General features: G+C 39.0%; 1 protein-coding gene across 5 annotated transcripts in view; it reads left to right on the top strand.

Moving 5' to 3' along the window:
* Window positions 1-17,140, top strand: part of FBXL4 (F-box and leucine rich repeat protein 4) — a 94,812-nt gene that overhangs the window by 6,581 nt on the left and 71,091 nt on the right. For 4 of the 5 annotated variants that reach the window (XM_030555992.1, XM_030555987.1, XM_030555989.1 and 1 more), the window contains one exon: window positions 6,852-7,886. In XM_030555992.1, the coding sequence (XP_030411852.1) occupies window positions 7,375-7,886 (512 nt within the window). In that variant the 5' untranslated portion in view covers window positions 6,852-7,374. Of the gene's footprint in view, window positions 1-5,947; window positions 6,022-6,851; window positions 7,887-17,140 lie in introns of those variants that run through there. The other variant, XM_030555990.1, reaches the window with a different exon arrangement.

Raw genomic sequence — 17,140 nt, 5'->3', positions numbered from 1 at the left:
TGACAAACTGAAAACTTATGCAGATTAAACTGACATTTTATAAATAAAGATAAGTAGTCAGAAAAGTTTATTTTAAGAAGTTAACTTTTACTCAACAGGTCTGTTCTCATTGTATATTCTGAATCAAACAGTTTCTTCTGTTGATAATACTTACTGCTTTTTACTCCTGTTAGTTTTCCAGAGCTAATACAGTAATGAGTGAATAAGCTAGAAACAATCTAGTCACACATTAACAGAATTGTTAATTAAGTTCCACTTGGAGAATCTTTATTGGGGATTAGCCAGAAAGAACATGGGTTTAACATTCAGATCATGGACTCAATTTGAAGAGTTGAAAGTTTAAAAAAAAAAGTGTCTTTGTACTTAAACTGAAATGGACATAATTGAGGGAGGGAAGGTACTCTAATATACCGTTTTACAAATAATTTTTCATAGCATACCACATTTTAAGGGGTTATTGCCTGATAATCAACCAATTAAGCTCTAGTGATTGTGGCCCCCAGTTAATCAATCAGGCTTCTGTGCACCTGGCCCCCATCATTCCGATTATTTTGCCTCCAGCATCCATCCATCACACACAGGCTCTCCATTTTAATAAAATACACCGCTACCCCGCTATAATGTGACCTGATATAAGAGGCTGCAGAGCCCCGAACCCTTTAAATCACCGCTGGAGCCCTGCCACCGCTACCCCAGAGTTGCAGCAGTGGGGCTCTGCCGGCAATTTAAAAGACATGGGGCTTCCACGGCCGGAGCCTCGGGCTCTTTAAATCACCGCTGCAGCCCTACCACCGCTACCCCGATATAATGGGGTTTCACTTGTAACACGGTAGGGATTTTTGGCTCCCTACGACCACATTTGTCATAGCATTCCCTCTCAGATCTGAACCTTAGAGTTCAGAAAATGAGATACTAGCACCTGAATCCTCTAAGCTTAATTACCAGCTTAGATTTGATAGCACTGCCACCACCCAAAAATATAGTGTTTTGGGGCACTCTGACCTCCCCAACCTTCCCTGGGGACTCCAAGAACCCAGATCCCTTGGGTTCTTAAAACAAGGAGAAATAAACCATTCCCCCACCTTTCCCCCTCTCAGAATTTCCCTCCCTGGGCTATCCTGAGAGATACTGATTCAACCTCTTAAATCACCATACAGAAAAGCATCTCCCTTCCCTTCCACAAAGAGGCAAACAGATTCAAGGAAAACAGAGAGAGATTCTATCTCTTCCCCCTCCCATCTCCCCCACCCGTCCTGGTGAGTTATCCTAATCCCCTGGAATAAAACAAGGGAAACAAAGGGAAAAAAATCAATCAGGTTCTCTAAAAGAAATCTTTTAATAAAAGAAAGGAAAAAGTAAAGAATTATCTCTGTAACTTCAAGATGTAAATATTACAGGGTCCTATAGCTTACAGACACCAGAAAGAGACCTTCCCCCCAGTACCAATACAAATCAAAATATTCCCAGCAACTACACATATAAAAGTTAAGTAGCCAGATCCACAATTGCAAATAGAGTAAAACAATCAAAAAGCCTAAACCGCCTGTTTTTACTTACTATTTGAAAAGAAACTTAGAGAGCCTGTAGTAATGTCTGGTCTCTCTCAGACCCTCCGAGAGAAGAACACACAACGGACAAAGAACACACACAAAAGCTTCCCTCCACCCAAATTTAAAAGTATCTTGTCTTTTGATTGGTCTTCTGGTCAGGTGTCCAGTTCCCTGCTTGTAACCCTTTACAGACAGGAGAGATATTAATCCTTAACAATCTGTTTATGACAACATTACATATGGATAGAGGTGTAATGTCTACAGTTGACTTTGCATCCAACATTTGCCCCAGATCTCTTACGGTTTGTCTCTTTACTATGTCTGATGTATCTCTTTTAAAAGATATCAGTCAACCACAAAAAGTGAGACTGAGAAGGAAAATTTTCAGCCAGAGGCCAGATTCCACGGCTTTTATTCAAAAATTTAAAGTTTATTAAGAGAACCAAAGCAAAAACTACATTGAAAATTCAGAGGACATAAAACCTAAACCTCTGTGAAATTTGGCTACCAAGTTTTAGAGAAAAATCAGGAATTTATTTTAAGCGCATTTTAGAATAAACCCCTACTTATCGTGTTTCCAAAAATATTCTCTTTGTGTCTTTATACTATACTACTTATATCTCCTTTAAAAATGTAAATTATTCAACTGATTTTTGTTAGGGGAATGAAAGCTGTGCCACGTTTCTGGAGACATTAGAGCCAAACATCTACCAGAACACACATACTGTCAATGTTACAAATACAGTCACAACTATAGTTTTGCAACCAGTTTGTGACCTATTGTATAAAAAGGTTAACTCAATCTTTCTTTCTTTTTGGTAGCGTATATACTCGTTTATAAGCTGAATTTTTTTGGTAAAAAAGTGAAGCATTAAAGAGCAGGGGTTGGCTTATCAACGGGTCTACACCAAAATTTGATGATTTTAAGCTCTATTAAATTGAACATCTAATACATTGTCATTTTGTTTACCTGGAGCATTTGCAGGCACAGAGCCCCTCAGATCCCAGTGGCTATGGTTTGCTGTTCTCAGCCAATGGGAGCTGCAGGAAGTGGTGGCCAGCATGTCCCACAGCCCGCGCCACTTCCCGCAGGTCCCATTGGCTGGGAGCACAAACCGTGGCCACTGGGAGCTGAGGGGCTCTCCATGCCTGTGGATGCTCCAGCAGCTAATCCTGACGGGATGGGAGCCAAAGTTTGCCAACTCCTAAAACACAGGGTCAGCTTATGAAAGGGTCATAAAGTTTTTGCCATTTTTACCTATCCATCTTGGGGGGGTCATCTTATAAACGAATGGGTTAATGAGCTAGTATATATGTCCACTCTGCAGTCTTTCTGTGGCTGAGCCGTTTGCATGCTAAACCCACCATGCTACCTGATTTTGTTTACATCAGTTAATTCTGGGAAAATCTCAGTAGTTATTCCATACTGCCGAGTGACCAGATAGCACACACATTGATGAGCATGGATTCCCCAGCATCTGGTAAATTCACTCTTGAGTGTCCTACTGCACAGAGAGCAGGATGGAAAGACAAGCAGTCAAATGTTTTTGTGGATGTTTTTCTAAGAGATATGCTCTAGGGTTATTTTGGGGAAGTTCTATGGCCCATTATAGAGCAGATCTGCGACCCAGTACTAGGTCGCGGAATGTAAGGCACTGGGTCATAGCGGCTATGGTCAGCATCGCCGACCGGGCTATTAAAAGTACCGTCGGCGGTGCTGCCCGGCAAAGGCAGGCTAGTTCCTACCTGTTCCTACACCGTGCTGCGCCTCAGAAGCAGCCTGCAGCAGATCCGGATCCTAGGTAGGGAGAGTGGGAGATCCATGGGGCTCCACATGCTGTCTCCTCCCTGACCACCGGCTCAGCACTCCCATTGGCTGGTTCCCGGCCAATGAGAGTGGGGGGGGCATGCTTCTGGGTGAGAGCTGCGTGGAGCCGCTTGTGCGTCTCCGCCTAGGAGCCAGATCTACTGCTGGCCGCTTCTGGGGTGCAGCATGGTCTGCGGTGCCAGGACAAGTGGGAAACCTGCCTCTGCACCCCGACTATGCCACTGACTCAGAGCTACTGGATTTAAGCCAGCTCCCCAACCCTCTGCTCCAGCCCTGAGCCTCCCCAAACCCAGAGCCCCCTCCTGCACCCCAAACCCCTCATCCTTGGCCCCCTGACCCCCGCCCGCACCCCTCCCAGACCCTGAAGTCCTCACCCCTGCACCCCAACTCTCTGCCCCAGTCCTGAGCCCCTCCCAAACCCCTCATCCCCAGCTCCATTGGGTCGCGGGCATCAACAATTTTCTTCAACTGAGTCGCCATAAGTTACTGATCTAGATGATCATAATGGTCCCTTCTGGCCTTGGAATCTATGAAATCTGTTACACAGCCATGATTACAAAACTGTTTTGAAAAAGAAATAAAACTTTATATATATGCATATCAGTGACCCATTGATCAGCCTCAAATGCAAGTCCACATACATATATTATGATTTGCTAGTGTAATGTATTTTAATAGGAAAATTGTGTATACAACATTATCATGAAGTAGTAATTATAAATACTTAAACAAAACATTCTGTTTGATAAATGGGAATTCTTAAAAGACAAAAAAATCTAAGTACAGAAATTGAGATAACAAATGCATATAAAAATCCAACAATCCGTTGAAAAGTTGATGTGATGACATACCAATTTTTTTATAAGTAATAAGGATTTTTTTTACTATTGGCATTTTAAAAATTTAATTTGCTTGAGGTTTTGTAAATTACGTAAATAGTAAAGTACTTTGGTGCTTAGCAACCAAAATTTGTTGGGTGAAGCAAAGATTTATTTGTAATTCTGGTATGCTCATTTATTTTTGTACTTGTCTAAAAAAGAAAATATATAAAATGATATTTAATTGAATCCAAAATGAAGACATAATCTTTTATCTGAGGTATTACTGACTGGCGCACAAGAGAAACTGCATTCTAAGAGGCAAAGACAGTTGGAGATACTGACTTTTATCCAAGGTCTTGGGCATGGGGGATATGGTGTGACTGCAGCTTCCCTCTCCAAACGATGCCATATGACTGATAAGGGGGATTGTAAATGCACAGAAAACTAACTGATCTAGAAGGCATGTGGACAGTTTGTAAGTGAATGTTGCTGCATTGTGGTAGAGCATGAGAACCAGAAAATTAAACTAGCTATAAGGCATGTTAGATCAGGAGACAGCAGAAAAGAATCCAAAAGCAAAATGTGTTTGTATATTGTCCTAGTCTTCAGTTAAATTTTTAAGCCGTCCCAGTTTAAAAAGAGAGAGCAGCAACTTGTTGCTTCCTTCCCATGTCTCTTCCAAAGGCCTTTGGAACACCTTTTTGTTTGGCTTTGGCTTCTCTGCAGAGCTCAGGGCTGAGCCAAGATAATTTCTTCTGTGTTCCCCCGCTGTGGTAGGTGCCAAATGTAGTTCAAGTTGCGATACCTCAAGCAGGTATAAAATCTGATTTTAAGGACAGAAACGAGACAAAAAAATTGTAGGACGAAGAAGAAAGAAAAAGAGTGAAGACAATGAGTCGTCCTTGTTGCACTTCAGAGATTAACAAATTTATTTGGGCATAAGCTTTCATGGGCTAAAACTCACTTCATCAGATGAATGAAGTGAAAAATACAGGAGCAGGTCTAAATTCATGAAAGGGTGGGGGTTGCTTTACCAAGTGTGAGATCAGTCTAAGGAGATAAATCAGTTAACAGTAGGATACTGAGGGAGGGAAAATAACTTTTGAAGTGGTAAGAGAGTGGCCCATTATGGACAGTTGACAAGAAGGTGTGAGTAACAGTAGGGAGAAATTAGTATTGGGGAAATTAAGTTTAGGTTTTGGAATGACCCACCACTCCCAGTCTTTATTCAGGCCTATTCTGATGGTATCAAGTTTGCAAATTAATTCCAGTTCTGCAGCTTCAGGTTGGAGTGAAGAGTGAACAGTTCATCAACACATGTTTTCTCACTGCCAAATATAGGAGCAGTGGCTGCAGTCTGCCTTTATCTTACAAAACCTGCACTGTCAATTGCTAATAGTATTCCAACAAAAAGAGGGCTCCAGTGGATGCTACCCGTATATGTAAGGGTACTGTTTTTTTGGGTTCTTTTGGTGGTTTGTTTTTGAGGTGGGAGAGAAGTGAGTTACTCCAGAAAAACAAAGATTTTATGACTAAATAAAGTAATGTCCCAACTACGGCCTATTTCAAATGGTAAATGTGCAGCTGGCCTGCTAGAACAGCAGAGCCGTTAGGTTAATGATTTGTAATGTTTGTCCTGAAGTAGAAATGCAGCCACTGTTTGCCCCAGTGATTAATATAGTACACGCCCAGTGAATGTCTGCTGCAGAAACACTTCATCTATTTTAGGAGATTCTTAGTCGTCCTTGCTCTGGACTCCAACACTGCTCTTCTCTCTTTGCCATTGAGCAACACTTAAACAAGATTTCAGTGGAGCAACAAAGTTAGTTGTATTTTTTATCAGAGTGGAGAGATTAATTTTGGTATATCTTGCTTCTTGATAAACTGTAAGGAAATATTTTGTTTGTTACTAATAGAAGACTCTGATTATATTGGTAAATCTAACAGTTTTTGCCTTATAGTTGTTTTGTGCCTGCTAACTACGCAGTGGGGTTTGTAAGATAATCTTTACTTGTAGGAAATCTAATATGGACATACCCATTTCCTTAAAGTGACAGATTAAAAATTAAATTTTTTCAAACAGATTTCTTTACCTGTGTTGATAGTATACCTTAGGTTTTAAAAATTCTTCAGTTTACTAATCTAACTCTTCTACCAATTGTACTAATTGTTTACTTTTTGCGTGCCACTCAGTCTGGCTAGTGAAAACATACTCCACTTTTCTAGTTACTGTCAGATTTTAGTCACCTGAAGTTTATGGTTCTTGTGTACTAGTTCAATGTTTTATTGTTTGGATTACAGGGGAATATTTTGTTAAATAAACAAAATAATTTTTCACTACAATAATTTTTTAAAAAAATCATTGAAGCATTTCTCTTCATCTCATGCTCTCTTGTTAAAGCTTACTTTTCTAGGATATATGTTGTTTGATCAGAAAGTAATCCAGAATAAGCATACAGTTTATATAAAGTATACTTTAGTGTAACTGCTGAAATGTGGTTTTGTTTGACAGATTAGACTATTGCTGCAGGTACACTTGTTTTTTGTCAGTTCTAGTTGGCAGAAATAGTTTTCATGGCTGCAATGTCCAGGTTTAGCAAATTTCGAATCTAATAGAGTAAATATATGAACCAAAATGTCTTCTTTTTTCAGATATACAACACCATACATATAGACTTCTGCTTCTGACACCGTCACAGAACCCTGAATACCTATCTTGTGTCATGGCTGTATAGAAGACATCCAGCTGATATTATTAATGGACTCCAGTGAACATCCTTTTGGAGTCCACTGACTTTTATATCAGGGATGCGTGCTCTCGTGGACAACATGAAAGGGTAGTGCTGAAGGTTTTACATTGACAACAAATTTTTTGTTACTACTGCAGGCTGGTGATCTAACCTGGAAAATAGTTAGTTTAGTTTTTGGCTCAATTTAACTTCCAGATAACTGCCTTTTTTAATTCAGTGGCCCTATAGAAACCCCTCGATTTTAGATTTTTAATGACAGTGTTGTCTTAATTAGACAATTAGAATGAGTAAAAGCAAATTGGTTAAACATGGTCAACAGAGAAAAATTTTCCAGAAGGAAACCATTCTGTTTTATTCAGCTATTTTTTTTTAATGCACCTTATATAGGACACCTGCCCTTTTGCAGCTTCATAATTCATATCTAGATGTCACCAGTGTTTCCCATGTTAACAGTTCTCAGCATGTTTTACTATATTTGCCTTCGGCGCCGAGCCAGGACAGCTACAAGGGGAGAAATGATCAACAGCCGGAGAGCTATTGAATCAAACAGCCGAGCCTTACCTATCAATGTTGAAGTAGTCCAGTATGCCAAAGAAGTGTTGGATTTCAGTTCTCATTACGGTAGTGAAAACAGCATGTCCTACACCATGTGGAATTTGGCAGGTATTCCAAATGTGTACCCCAGTTCTGGTGACTTCACTCAGACTGCTGTGTTTCGAACTTATGGAACTTGGTGGGATCAGTGTCCTAGTGCCCAGTTGCCATTCAAGAGGACTCCACCTAACTTCTATAGCCAGGACTACGTAGAGCTTGCTTTTGAGGAGCCAGTTTATCCCACAGCAGTGCATGTTCTGGAAACATATCACCCTGGGGCTGTAATTAGGATTTTGGCTTCTTCTGCAAATCCCTATTCCCAAAATACACCAGCTGAAGTAAGGTAAACTTTTACTGAGTATCTCTCTCTAACTTACTAAATAGTACAACCACAAAAGAACTTTTAAATGGGGTTTCAGTCTTTATTCTCAATGTTGGAGCACTTTATATCAGACCAAAAATACTTTGTTTACTTCAGTATATTTTTAAAGCAGTTTTATTTAGGGTACATGTGTTTTGGTTTACAACTTTGTTTAATATCAATATTGTAGTTATAGATTATTTGAGACCATTTTAGGGTCAAAGCTCATTCAGGTTTTATTTGTATAATAATAGTTCTAACAGGCCAAACCTACAAATAATCTGTATGGAACTTTTGATAAAAAAAAATGCATTTACAGTAACTTGTTAATTAAATGATGCTTTGGAATTTTTACTTTGCTCCAAATAGTAAGGGAAAATTGTTTATACAGTGTTCCATTTTCCAGTGAAGATTTTTGGATTTACCATGTTGTAAGGCAAAATGTGCCTATTGCTCAAAATTTATTTTTAATTTTTGAATGTAATCCTCATTTGCCAATACAGCCTAAACTAAATTTGAGTACAAACGGAATAAAAGTTTGCTTGTGAGGTGAACCTTTGTATGCTATGTTTTATCTTAGAGTGACTATTTAGGCTGAACTAATATGTTCCTGAGAATAGCTTATAATGGAAATGCAGGAATAAATATGTCCAACTACAGAGTATTAGCACTAGCCAGTTCCTCCAACATTTTCATGTCTTACGATATTAAAAACTTTCATAGATGTGTACGTACTTCCTTATATTTAAGATCTTGAGCTAATTACCGGTAAATAAATGGAAACTGCATGATTCTAAGTGAGGGCAGCATTTGGTCCTTAATTTGTATTTTATAGCCCTTATTCAGTTTTTAAATCATTCTCAGTATCTTGTGTAATCATGTTGTATTCAGGGACATCTCTGTAGACAAAGTAATACCTGTAAGCTATGGACATTAAATAAGGCCCAGTGACTGCTTTCAAGGTATTGAGGTAGATTCGGTGGTGTTACAATCTTCTTAAGCATTTCTGGTAACCCTTTTGAATTAATGTTGTTACAGGTGTTTATTTTTTACCATTCAGTGTGGCTCATTAGATGGGGCATTGGACTGGGACTTGGGAAACTTGGGTTCTGTTCCTGGCCATTTGACTGGTCTCTTTGGTGATCTTGATTAAATCACGTAGTTGCTGTGCCTTCTGTTTTCCCATCTATAAAGTGGGGATGATACATAGCTCCTTTATGGATGAAAAGTGCTATCTAAAAGCTGAGTGCGAAAGGTGGTAATATTATATAGCAAGAATAAAAAGGAAGAAATGCTATCCTAAGTGTTTCACATGCAAGCTCAAAAAAGAACATATCAGCTGTATGAAGATGCAGAACTAGATTTTCTTTAGTGTCAAGAACCATTTGGCAAAAGGGTGGGAGTGGGCCACCGAATGGTCAGTTATATTTCCCTAATTTTTAAACTGTAGCTTCTTTAGCTCCGGCATAAATTAGAGCAGCCTTGTGGAGCAAAACTTTGCTGATGAGCATAGCCTGATTGGGAGATGGTTGGCACAGGAGCCAGCTCAACTGGCTTTATGCTAGTAAGAGTCTGTCTCTCCTTTTCTGAAGTAATTTTCAGAGTCAGTTACGACCAGATTCTAGCATTTTTGAGCCACCTGGGACTGCAGTAGAGAATCTGGCCTTCAACCATCTCTAAAAGCAGCCATGTTAGAAAAATATTAGCCATTTACAAGTCTTGGAAAAATCCACTCCATCGTGTACAAAGCAAGAAGCTTTCCTGGGCAAGTGCCATCAGCTTCAGTAGAACTGAAACTTTAATTTTTTGGGGGAAAAAACCCTTAACCTCTAATACACTGTGGTTGCAAAGATAACTTTTCAAACGTGAACCTAGTGCAAACTAATGCAGTCTGTTGTTCCTAAATGTTCAGACAGATAGTTTCTCTGCTGCTGTTCGTATCTTTGTCAAACACAGCAGAGTGAAAACTAACTGGAATCTTGTCAGTTTTCACTCCCACTTTTAGGAACTCTGGGCAGCAGTGAAACTTATATTCTGCTTCTGGAACTTTTAAAAGCCATGTGTGATAGTAGAATTGGCACCATGGCCCTTCATGGGGGAAGTGGACCCAAAAATAGAGAGTAGGATGGGATGGATTAGGTGTGTTTGGAGGATGTGGGGTCACCACTTGTCTCTCTTTTTGGGTTCACTCCCCAGTGAAGAGACACAGTGCCTGATTCTGCAGTTGTTCATAGTTTTTAAAAACTACAGAAACAGAATAAAACTAACCTGATTTTTGCAGATTCACTGTTGCACTCAGAGTTCTCAGTTACAAGACCTAAGGCAGAGTGAGAGATTTAAGGGTAACAGTAAGAGAAACAAAAAAATATAGAGGAGGAAGTAAAGCACACACTTTAGGGGAAAATAGGTATAAAAGGCTACAGGAGGCGAGAAAGACAAGTGGAAGAAAGTGCTGAAAACAACATGAGGCAAAGCTATATAATCAGTATAGGAAAGCGAAAAAGTGAATTGGGCCAGGACCAGAAAGAAGGTTTAACAAAAGCAAAAGAAATACTGTAGTAAGTTCATTTTAAAAATGCATTAAATTTAAAAGACATTGCAGTCTAGTATATTACACAGTAAATAGTACACAAATATTTTATATGCTGTACCTCTAAATTGAGGACTTCGGAGGGGCCTGGCCATGCAGGTAGTCCTTGGGTTAGTAGGTTTTTATGTCTGTTGATGAAATTGGGTACAGTTTGTTTAAATTTTTCCCATTTATTGAATAAATATCTGTATAATTGAAAGGTAAGAAATCTGAGTTCAAAGAACAGCAATAGTCCAAACAGTTAACATTTAATTCATTACCTTTCTAACCATGAAATAAGAAAACTCAATGCATTGTAACATGCAGATCATTTGCAGGTAGGTACACTGAAAAATCAGCTTTCAGTCTTTGTGAATTTGGAATCCAAACTAGAAGCCATTCATGGTCTATCAGTTTGTGTTAAAATATTTTCAGTTGTTTGACTATGCACTGCTGATGTTTACAAAAATAGATTTTTCTTTATTTCTCTTTGTTTTAACTACTCATGTGTGTTACCCCAAAATTGGTTTACTAATTTGTTTGGCAATATTGTGCTATAATAATATTATCTAGGATAGTAATGAAAGGACTGAAAGGAAATAATGATAGAGTGGTTTTACTGATATATAAACTAATGGTATTTTATCAAAACATCTAAACTTTGAATCCATTTAATTCCTTTGCTCATAAGAAATAATATGCCTTTTAATTTTAAAAAATCTTTTAAAAATTCCCTCTTGAAAACCTATTCCTTGATCAGATTGATCTTGGCTGAATAAGCTAGTTACTGAGACAGACTGACATAAAAGGAATGAAAGTTGCCTACTAAACTAAAGGAAGCTATAAATGGAGAAAAAAAATTGAAAATAATTTACTCTAAAGAGCAAGCATTTAATGATAGGTACCACTTTCCTCTTGAGTTTATAGCATATTCAGCAGTTACTTCAGTTTGGTGAATTAGGGTGACCCAGGAGCGATTTTCTTCCCTTTGTTCCCCCCCGAAAAGCCTTTCAGATGTGATTGCCACAAAAATAATTCTTCCAGTTTTCTCTGAGACAAACCAATCCAGGCCTGTTTACTCCAGAGGAGTCAGAATTAAAATAAATGTATTTTAATTCTAAATCATAATGTAGTTGTTTAAAAAGGCAGAATGGGTTATGGATTGTGCCTAGTTACTTCATTAACTATAGATAATTGGACAAATGTAAATGTTTATAAAGTTGAAACATTGTTCACTGAGGTAGGAAAATAAGGGTCTGATCCTGCAAGCGGTTTCAATCAAGTGTAGTGCTTGGTTTCAGTGAGACTACTCAAGCAGATAATCTATGAATTTTTTTTTAAGATACAGACACATCCACAACCTGATGAAAGCCTCAAGTACTGCTAATTGAGGAAATTTATAGCAAAAGAACTTTCAAATACTAAGCTCATTCCCCCCCACCTCCCCGAACTTAATTGTCAGCATTCATTTGTGCAAAGCCAAAACCAAGAGTATCAAAGTGTTGGCAGGATTGGACCTTACGTTTTGGTGTGTTTCATGTGATTTATCTTCCCCAGATTTACATAAAATGCATTTTGTCCTGTGTGGGTATTCATTGTTCTCTGACTACTATGGTTGGACCAGTTTCCCCATTGAAAGGAGATAATGGTACATACCTCCTTGGTAATGCACTTTATCTCTGAATGAAAAGCGCTGTACAAGAGTTAAATATTATTTCTGTTGGAAATTCCCTTCTTGGAAGTAAACAGAAGATCCCTCTTCTGATATATTTGTTTTTAAATCAAGCTGCTTTTTGGCTCCACTTCTGGCATGTTTGAGATACTGCAGTCACATTGACAACCTAATCTTTTGCCTCCGTGCAAAGCTGATGATGATTCCTCAGGACTTTGTGGCCCTCTGTTTTTTCAGGCAGGAATCTCCTGGGTTTTGGCTTCCTCTAACCTGGCAGCAGTTTGGTAACTAGAGGGTAAGTCCTTCTTTAGGATATCATAGGAACTAGAGAATTTCCTTGTTTTAGAATTGCTAACAGTTAGCAGCAGCAGAAGGAAGGAGGCAGGGCATTAAAATCACAGAAATGCGGGGCTGGACTCAAGATCCTCTAATCCAGCCTCTTGCCCTGAGGCAAGACCAGGTATATTTAGACCATCCTTGACAAGTGTTTGTTTAAGCTACTCTTGAAAACCTCCAGTGATAGGGATTCCACAACCTCCCTTGGAATCCTATTCCAGAGCTTAAATATAGTTAGTTTTTTTTTTTCTAATATCTAACCTGAATCTCCCTTGCTGCAGATTAAGCCTATTACTTCTTGTCCTACCTTCGGTGGACATGGAGAATATTTGACCAGTGGCCTCTCTATAACAGCCCTTAACATATTTGAAGACTATCAGGTCCCCCCACTCAGTCTTCTTTTCTTAAGACTAAACATGCCCAGTTTCTTTAACCTTCCCTCATAGGTCAGGTTTTTTAAACCTTTTATCATTTTTATTGCTTTCATCTAGACTCTCTCCAATTTGTCCACATCTTTGTTAAAGTGTGGTACCCAGAATTGGACACATTATTCCAGCTGAGGCCTCACCAATGTCAAGAAAAGAGAGAAAATTACCTCCCGTGTCATATATACGACACTCATGTTAATATAGCCCTGAATGATATTAGCCTTTTTCCCAACTGCATGACCAAGTCTTCAATTTGTCGACATAGTTTTGAATTCTAATCCTCCAGCCTCTCTCTCAGCTTGGTGTCATCTACAGATTTTATAAGCATATGCTGCACTCCATTATTCAAGGCAGTTAATGAAAATATTGAATAGTAGTGGAACCAGGACAGATCCCTGGAACCCACTAGATATTTCCCTCCCAGTTTGACAGCAAACCATTGATAATTATTCTTTGAGTATGGTCTTTCAACCAGTTGTGTACCCACCTTATAATAATTGTATCTAGACCATAGTTCCCTAGTTTACTTATGAGAATGTCATGGCGGGACTGTGTCAAAAGCCTTACTAAAATCAAGATACATCACCTGTACAGCTTCTCCAGTATCTACTAAGCCAATAACAGATAAAAGTGATCTGTGCGGTGTCTCCACTATTCAGCAGCCTCACTGAAAATGGTTGTTGGGGCTATTTGGGGTCTCTTACATAAGCAGGCCCTGGCTTTTCAGATGTACACAGCCAGTTTATCACCTGCTTTCTTTTAAATGACACTAAGCATGACTGCAAGAATCAAAGAACAGATCAGCGAGATGGGAAATAATGCTCAAGGTATGGGCTCTCACCCATGCTGCTTATGTAAGATTTTTTTTTTTTGCCCAAACTGTACAAGGGAGGATGAAAATCTGTGAAGTTTGGTCTCTCTTCTGCTCAGAATCTCAGACCCATGCTGTCTCTCTTGATTAATTTTCAAAGATGTCAACCAAGGGTTCTCTTTCTAGGAGCAGTGCTGTTAGGCATCCATCCCTAAAGCCTCAGATTATTCTATTATTTAATTGAACCTTTTGAGCCCCATCCCATACTCTTAGACAAAATAGTTTGTCTCAATTCCTCATAGGAAAAAAGAAGGCCCTGCTTCTCCCTCTTCCTGCTCTGTGGCGCTTCTTAGGCATCCAGATCTTGTGACTTACAAGTGTTCCTGGTTGCTTTGTTTTTCATTATTTACCCTTCTTTCCAAGTACCATCATAAGAAGGGAGGCATTACAAAAGTTCCAACCAGGCTCTTATCTGAGCAGTTGTCCAACTATCACAGGCATTTGCTCAAGATATCAGTGATGAAGAATGAACTGTCCATGTCATACTTGGACCTATCCAGGTGATGAGGATTGCCTTTTTGTGCAGAATAAGGTGGATAAGATGATGGATCTGATTTTCTCTTCCCTATACTTTTCCCCAGATCCCAGTTGGTTAGAACCCTTCCAAGATGTAGGTGGAAGATAGTTTCTTTTGACTTTTTCTTATACCAGAGTCTCTGGAGAAGACTGTGCACTCTTGGCCAAACCCAGAGTAAAAAAGATCTACCCAGAGACCCGCTCAAAAATGCTATACTAAGTGTAGCTAGGCCAAATAAGTAAATTTTTCCACCTCTTCACTTTTAACACCATCTTCCTTCAGTTTCTCCAGACCACTCTCTGCACTGGAAATTTCTAAACCCAAGGGCCACTAAGGATTGTGTGGACCAAAAGATTAACAGTTTATTCAAGAGAGGCTTTGTGAACATAGGAACATCCATGCCCTGCATAGTTTCCCCTCATATGGCTCTGTAATCACTCCGTGCTTCACGCATCGCTAAGAAGTCCTGTAGTTGTCTAGAGAGAGGTTCTCATCCATGACCTTGGAACCTCATTCTGCTCTTTACAGTACTACCCATAATGCAGAGGAGGTATTGTTATACTTCCTATCCATTAGAGTAGGTTTCCCAATAGCTACTATCTCCAGTCACTTGAGGTTTTTTTATTGAAGGTTGGGAGTTTTCTCTAATGAAAACTGACACTGTATTTTTAATTCAGACAGGTAGTCCTTATTCCTGTCATAGCATTCATTCCTTAAATAAATTCAAGAAATGTTCCTCCTTTGGTTAAGCGTCAAACTCCAGTCCTTAAGAGCACTGACAATCTTCGAGCAGAGTCTTCTGTAGTGAGATTTGCTAGGTGGTCATTAGTTCACCAGATTCTGAATGTTGGTTATCCAGTCTTAGACAATGCCATTTCTTTCCTTTTGGCTGTCTTCTCCAGGCCATAGTGTCCAGGGGAAGATAAAGATACTTATCTGTAATTATGATATTCCGGAGTGCAATTCAGACTAGTCAACCTGGGCTCCTCTCAAACAGCCAGACAATATGCAGGTTACACCCTGAATGTCTGTGTATAGCCACTGCCCTGGTCCAGCAACTCTTACCCCAGAAGCTTGACAGCAAACACCAGTCACACTTTGGCTTTCAGCAGCCCAGTACGGTCCCAGAACTCTTGCCCACCCCACCCCATCCCCCAAAAAGTGTGTTCTGCACTGTCCAATTCTCTCTGGACAGTCCAGATGTATTAGGTTCATTGTCTCTCAATGTACAACAGTTTGCTACCATAAATGGAGTTACCCACACAATTCCCAATACTGGATTAGTTTTTATTAGAGCTGTTGATTGATTGCAGTTAACTCTCACGATTAGGTCAAAAAAATTAATCATGATTAAAAAAAATTGTAATTAATCACAGTTTTAATTGTATTGTTAAACAATAGAATACCAGTTGAAACTTATTCAATACTTTGGATGTTTTTCTACATGTTCATCTATATTGTATTCTGTGTTGTAATTGAAATCAAAGTGTATCTTTTTATTACAAATATTTGCACTGTAAAAATGATAAACAAAAGAAATAGGAGTTTTCAATTCACTCATATAAGCACTGTAGTGCAGTCTTTGACATGAAAGTGCAACTTACAAATACAGATTTTTTTCGTTACATAACTGCACTCAAACAAAACAATGTAAAATTTTAGAGCCTGCAACTCCACTCAGCTCTACCTCTTGCTCAGCCACTCACTCAAACAAGTTTGTTTACATTTACAGATGGTAATGCTGTCCTCTTCTTATTTACAAGGTCACCAGAAAGTGAGAACAGGTATTTGCATGGCACTTTTGTAGCTGGTATTGCAAGATATTTATGTGCCAGATACGCTAAATGTTCATATGCCCCTTCATGCATCAGCCCTCATTCCAGAGGATATGCTTCCATACTGATGACACTTGTTCAAAAAAAAATAGTGCATTAATTAAATTTGTGACTGAACTCCTTGGGGAAGGATTGTATGTCCCCTGCTTTGTTTTACCTGCGTTCTGCCATATATTTCATGTTATAACAGTCTCAGATAATGACCCAGCACATGTTGTTCATTTTAAGAACACTTTCACTGCAGATTTCACAAAACTAAAAGAAGATACCGATGTGAGATTTCTAAAGATAGCTACAGCACTCCACCCAAGGTTTAAGAATCTGAGGTGCCTTCCAAAATCTGAGAGGTATGAGGAGTTGGGCATGCTTTCAGAAGTCTTAAATGAGCAACGCTCCAATGCAGAAACTACAGCACCCAAACCACCAAAAAAGAAAATCAACCTTCTGCTGGTAGTATCTGATTCAGATAATAAAAATGAACATGCATCAGTCCACACGGCTTTGGATTGTTATCAAGCAGAATCCGTCGTCAGCATGGACACGTCCCCTGAAATTGTGGTTGAAGCACAAAGGGACATATGAATCTTTAGCGCATCTGGCACGTAAATATCTTGTGATGCCAGCTACTACAGTGCCATCCAACCACCTGTTATTTTCAGGTTACATTGTAAACAAGAAGCGGGCTGTATTATCTCCTGCAAAAGTAAACAAACTTGTTTGAGCAAGTGGCTGAACAAGAAGTAGGGATGAGTGGACTTGCAGGCTCTAAAATTTTACATTGTTTTATTCTTGAAGGCAGGTTTTTTTGTACGTAATTCTACATTTGTAAGTTTCACTTACATGATAAAGAGATTGCACTATAGTACTTGTGTTAGGTGAATTGAAAAATACTATTTGTTTTTTACAGTGCAAATACTTGTAATCCAAAGCAAATATAAAGTGAGCACTGTACACTTTGTATTCTGTTGTAATTGAAATCAATGTATTTGAAAATGTAGAAAACATCCA

Source organism: Gopherus evgoodei, chromosome 3, assembly GCF_007399415.2.
Source record: "Gopherus evgoodei ecotype Sinaloan lineage chromosome 3, rGopEvg1_v1.p, whole genome shotgun sequence".
Lineage (NCBI taxonomy): Eukaryota > Metazoa > Chordata > Testudines > Testudinidae > Gopherus > Gopherus evgoodei.
Note: the sequence above shows the minus strand (reverse complement) of the source record. Positions and strands in the feature narration are given on the sequence as shown.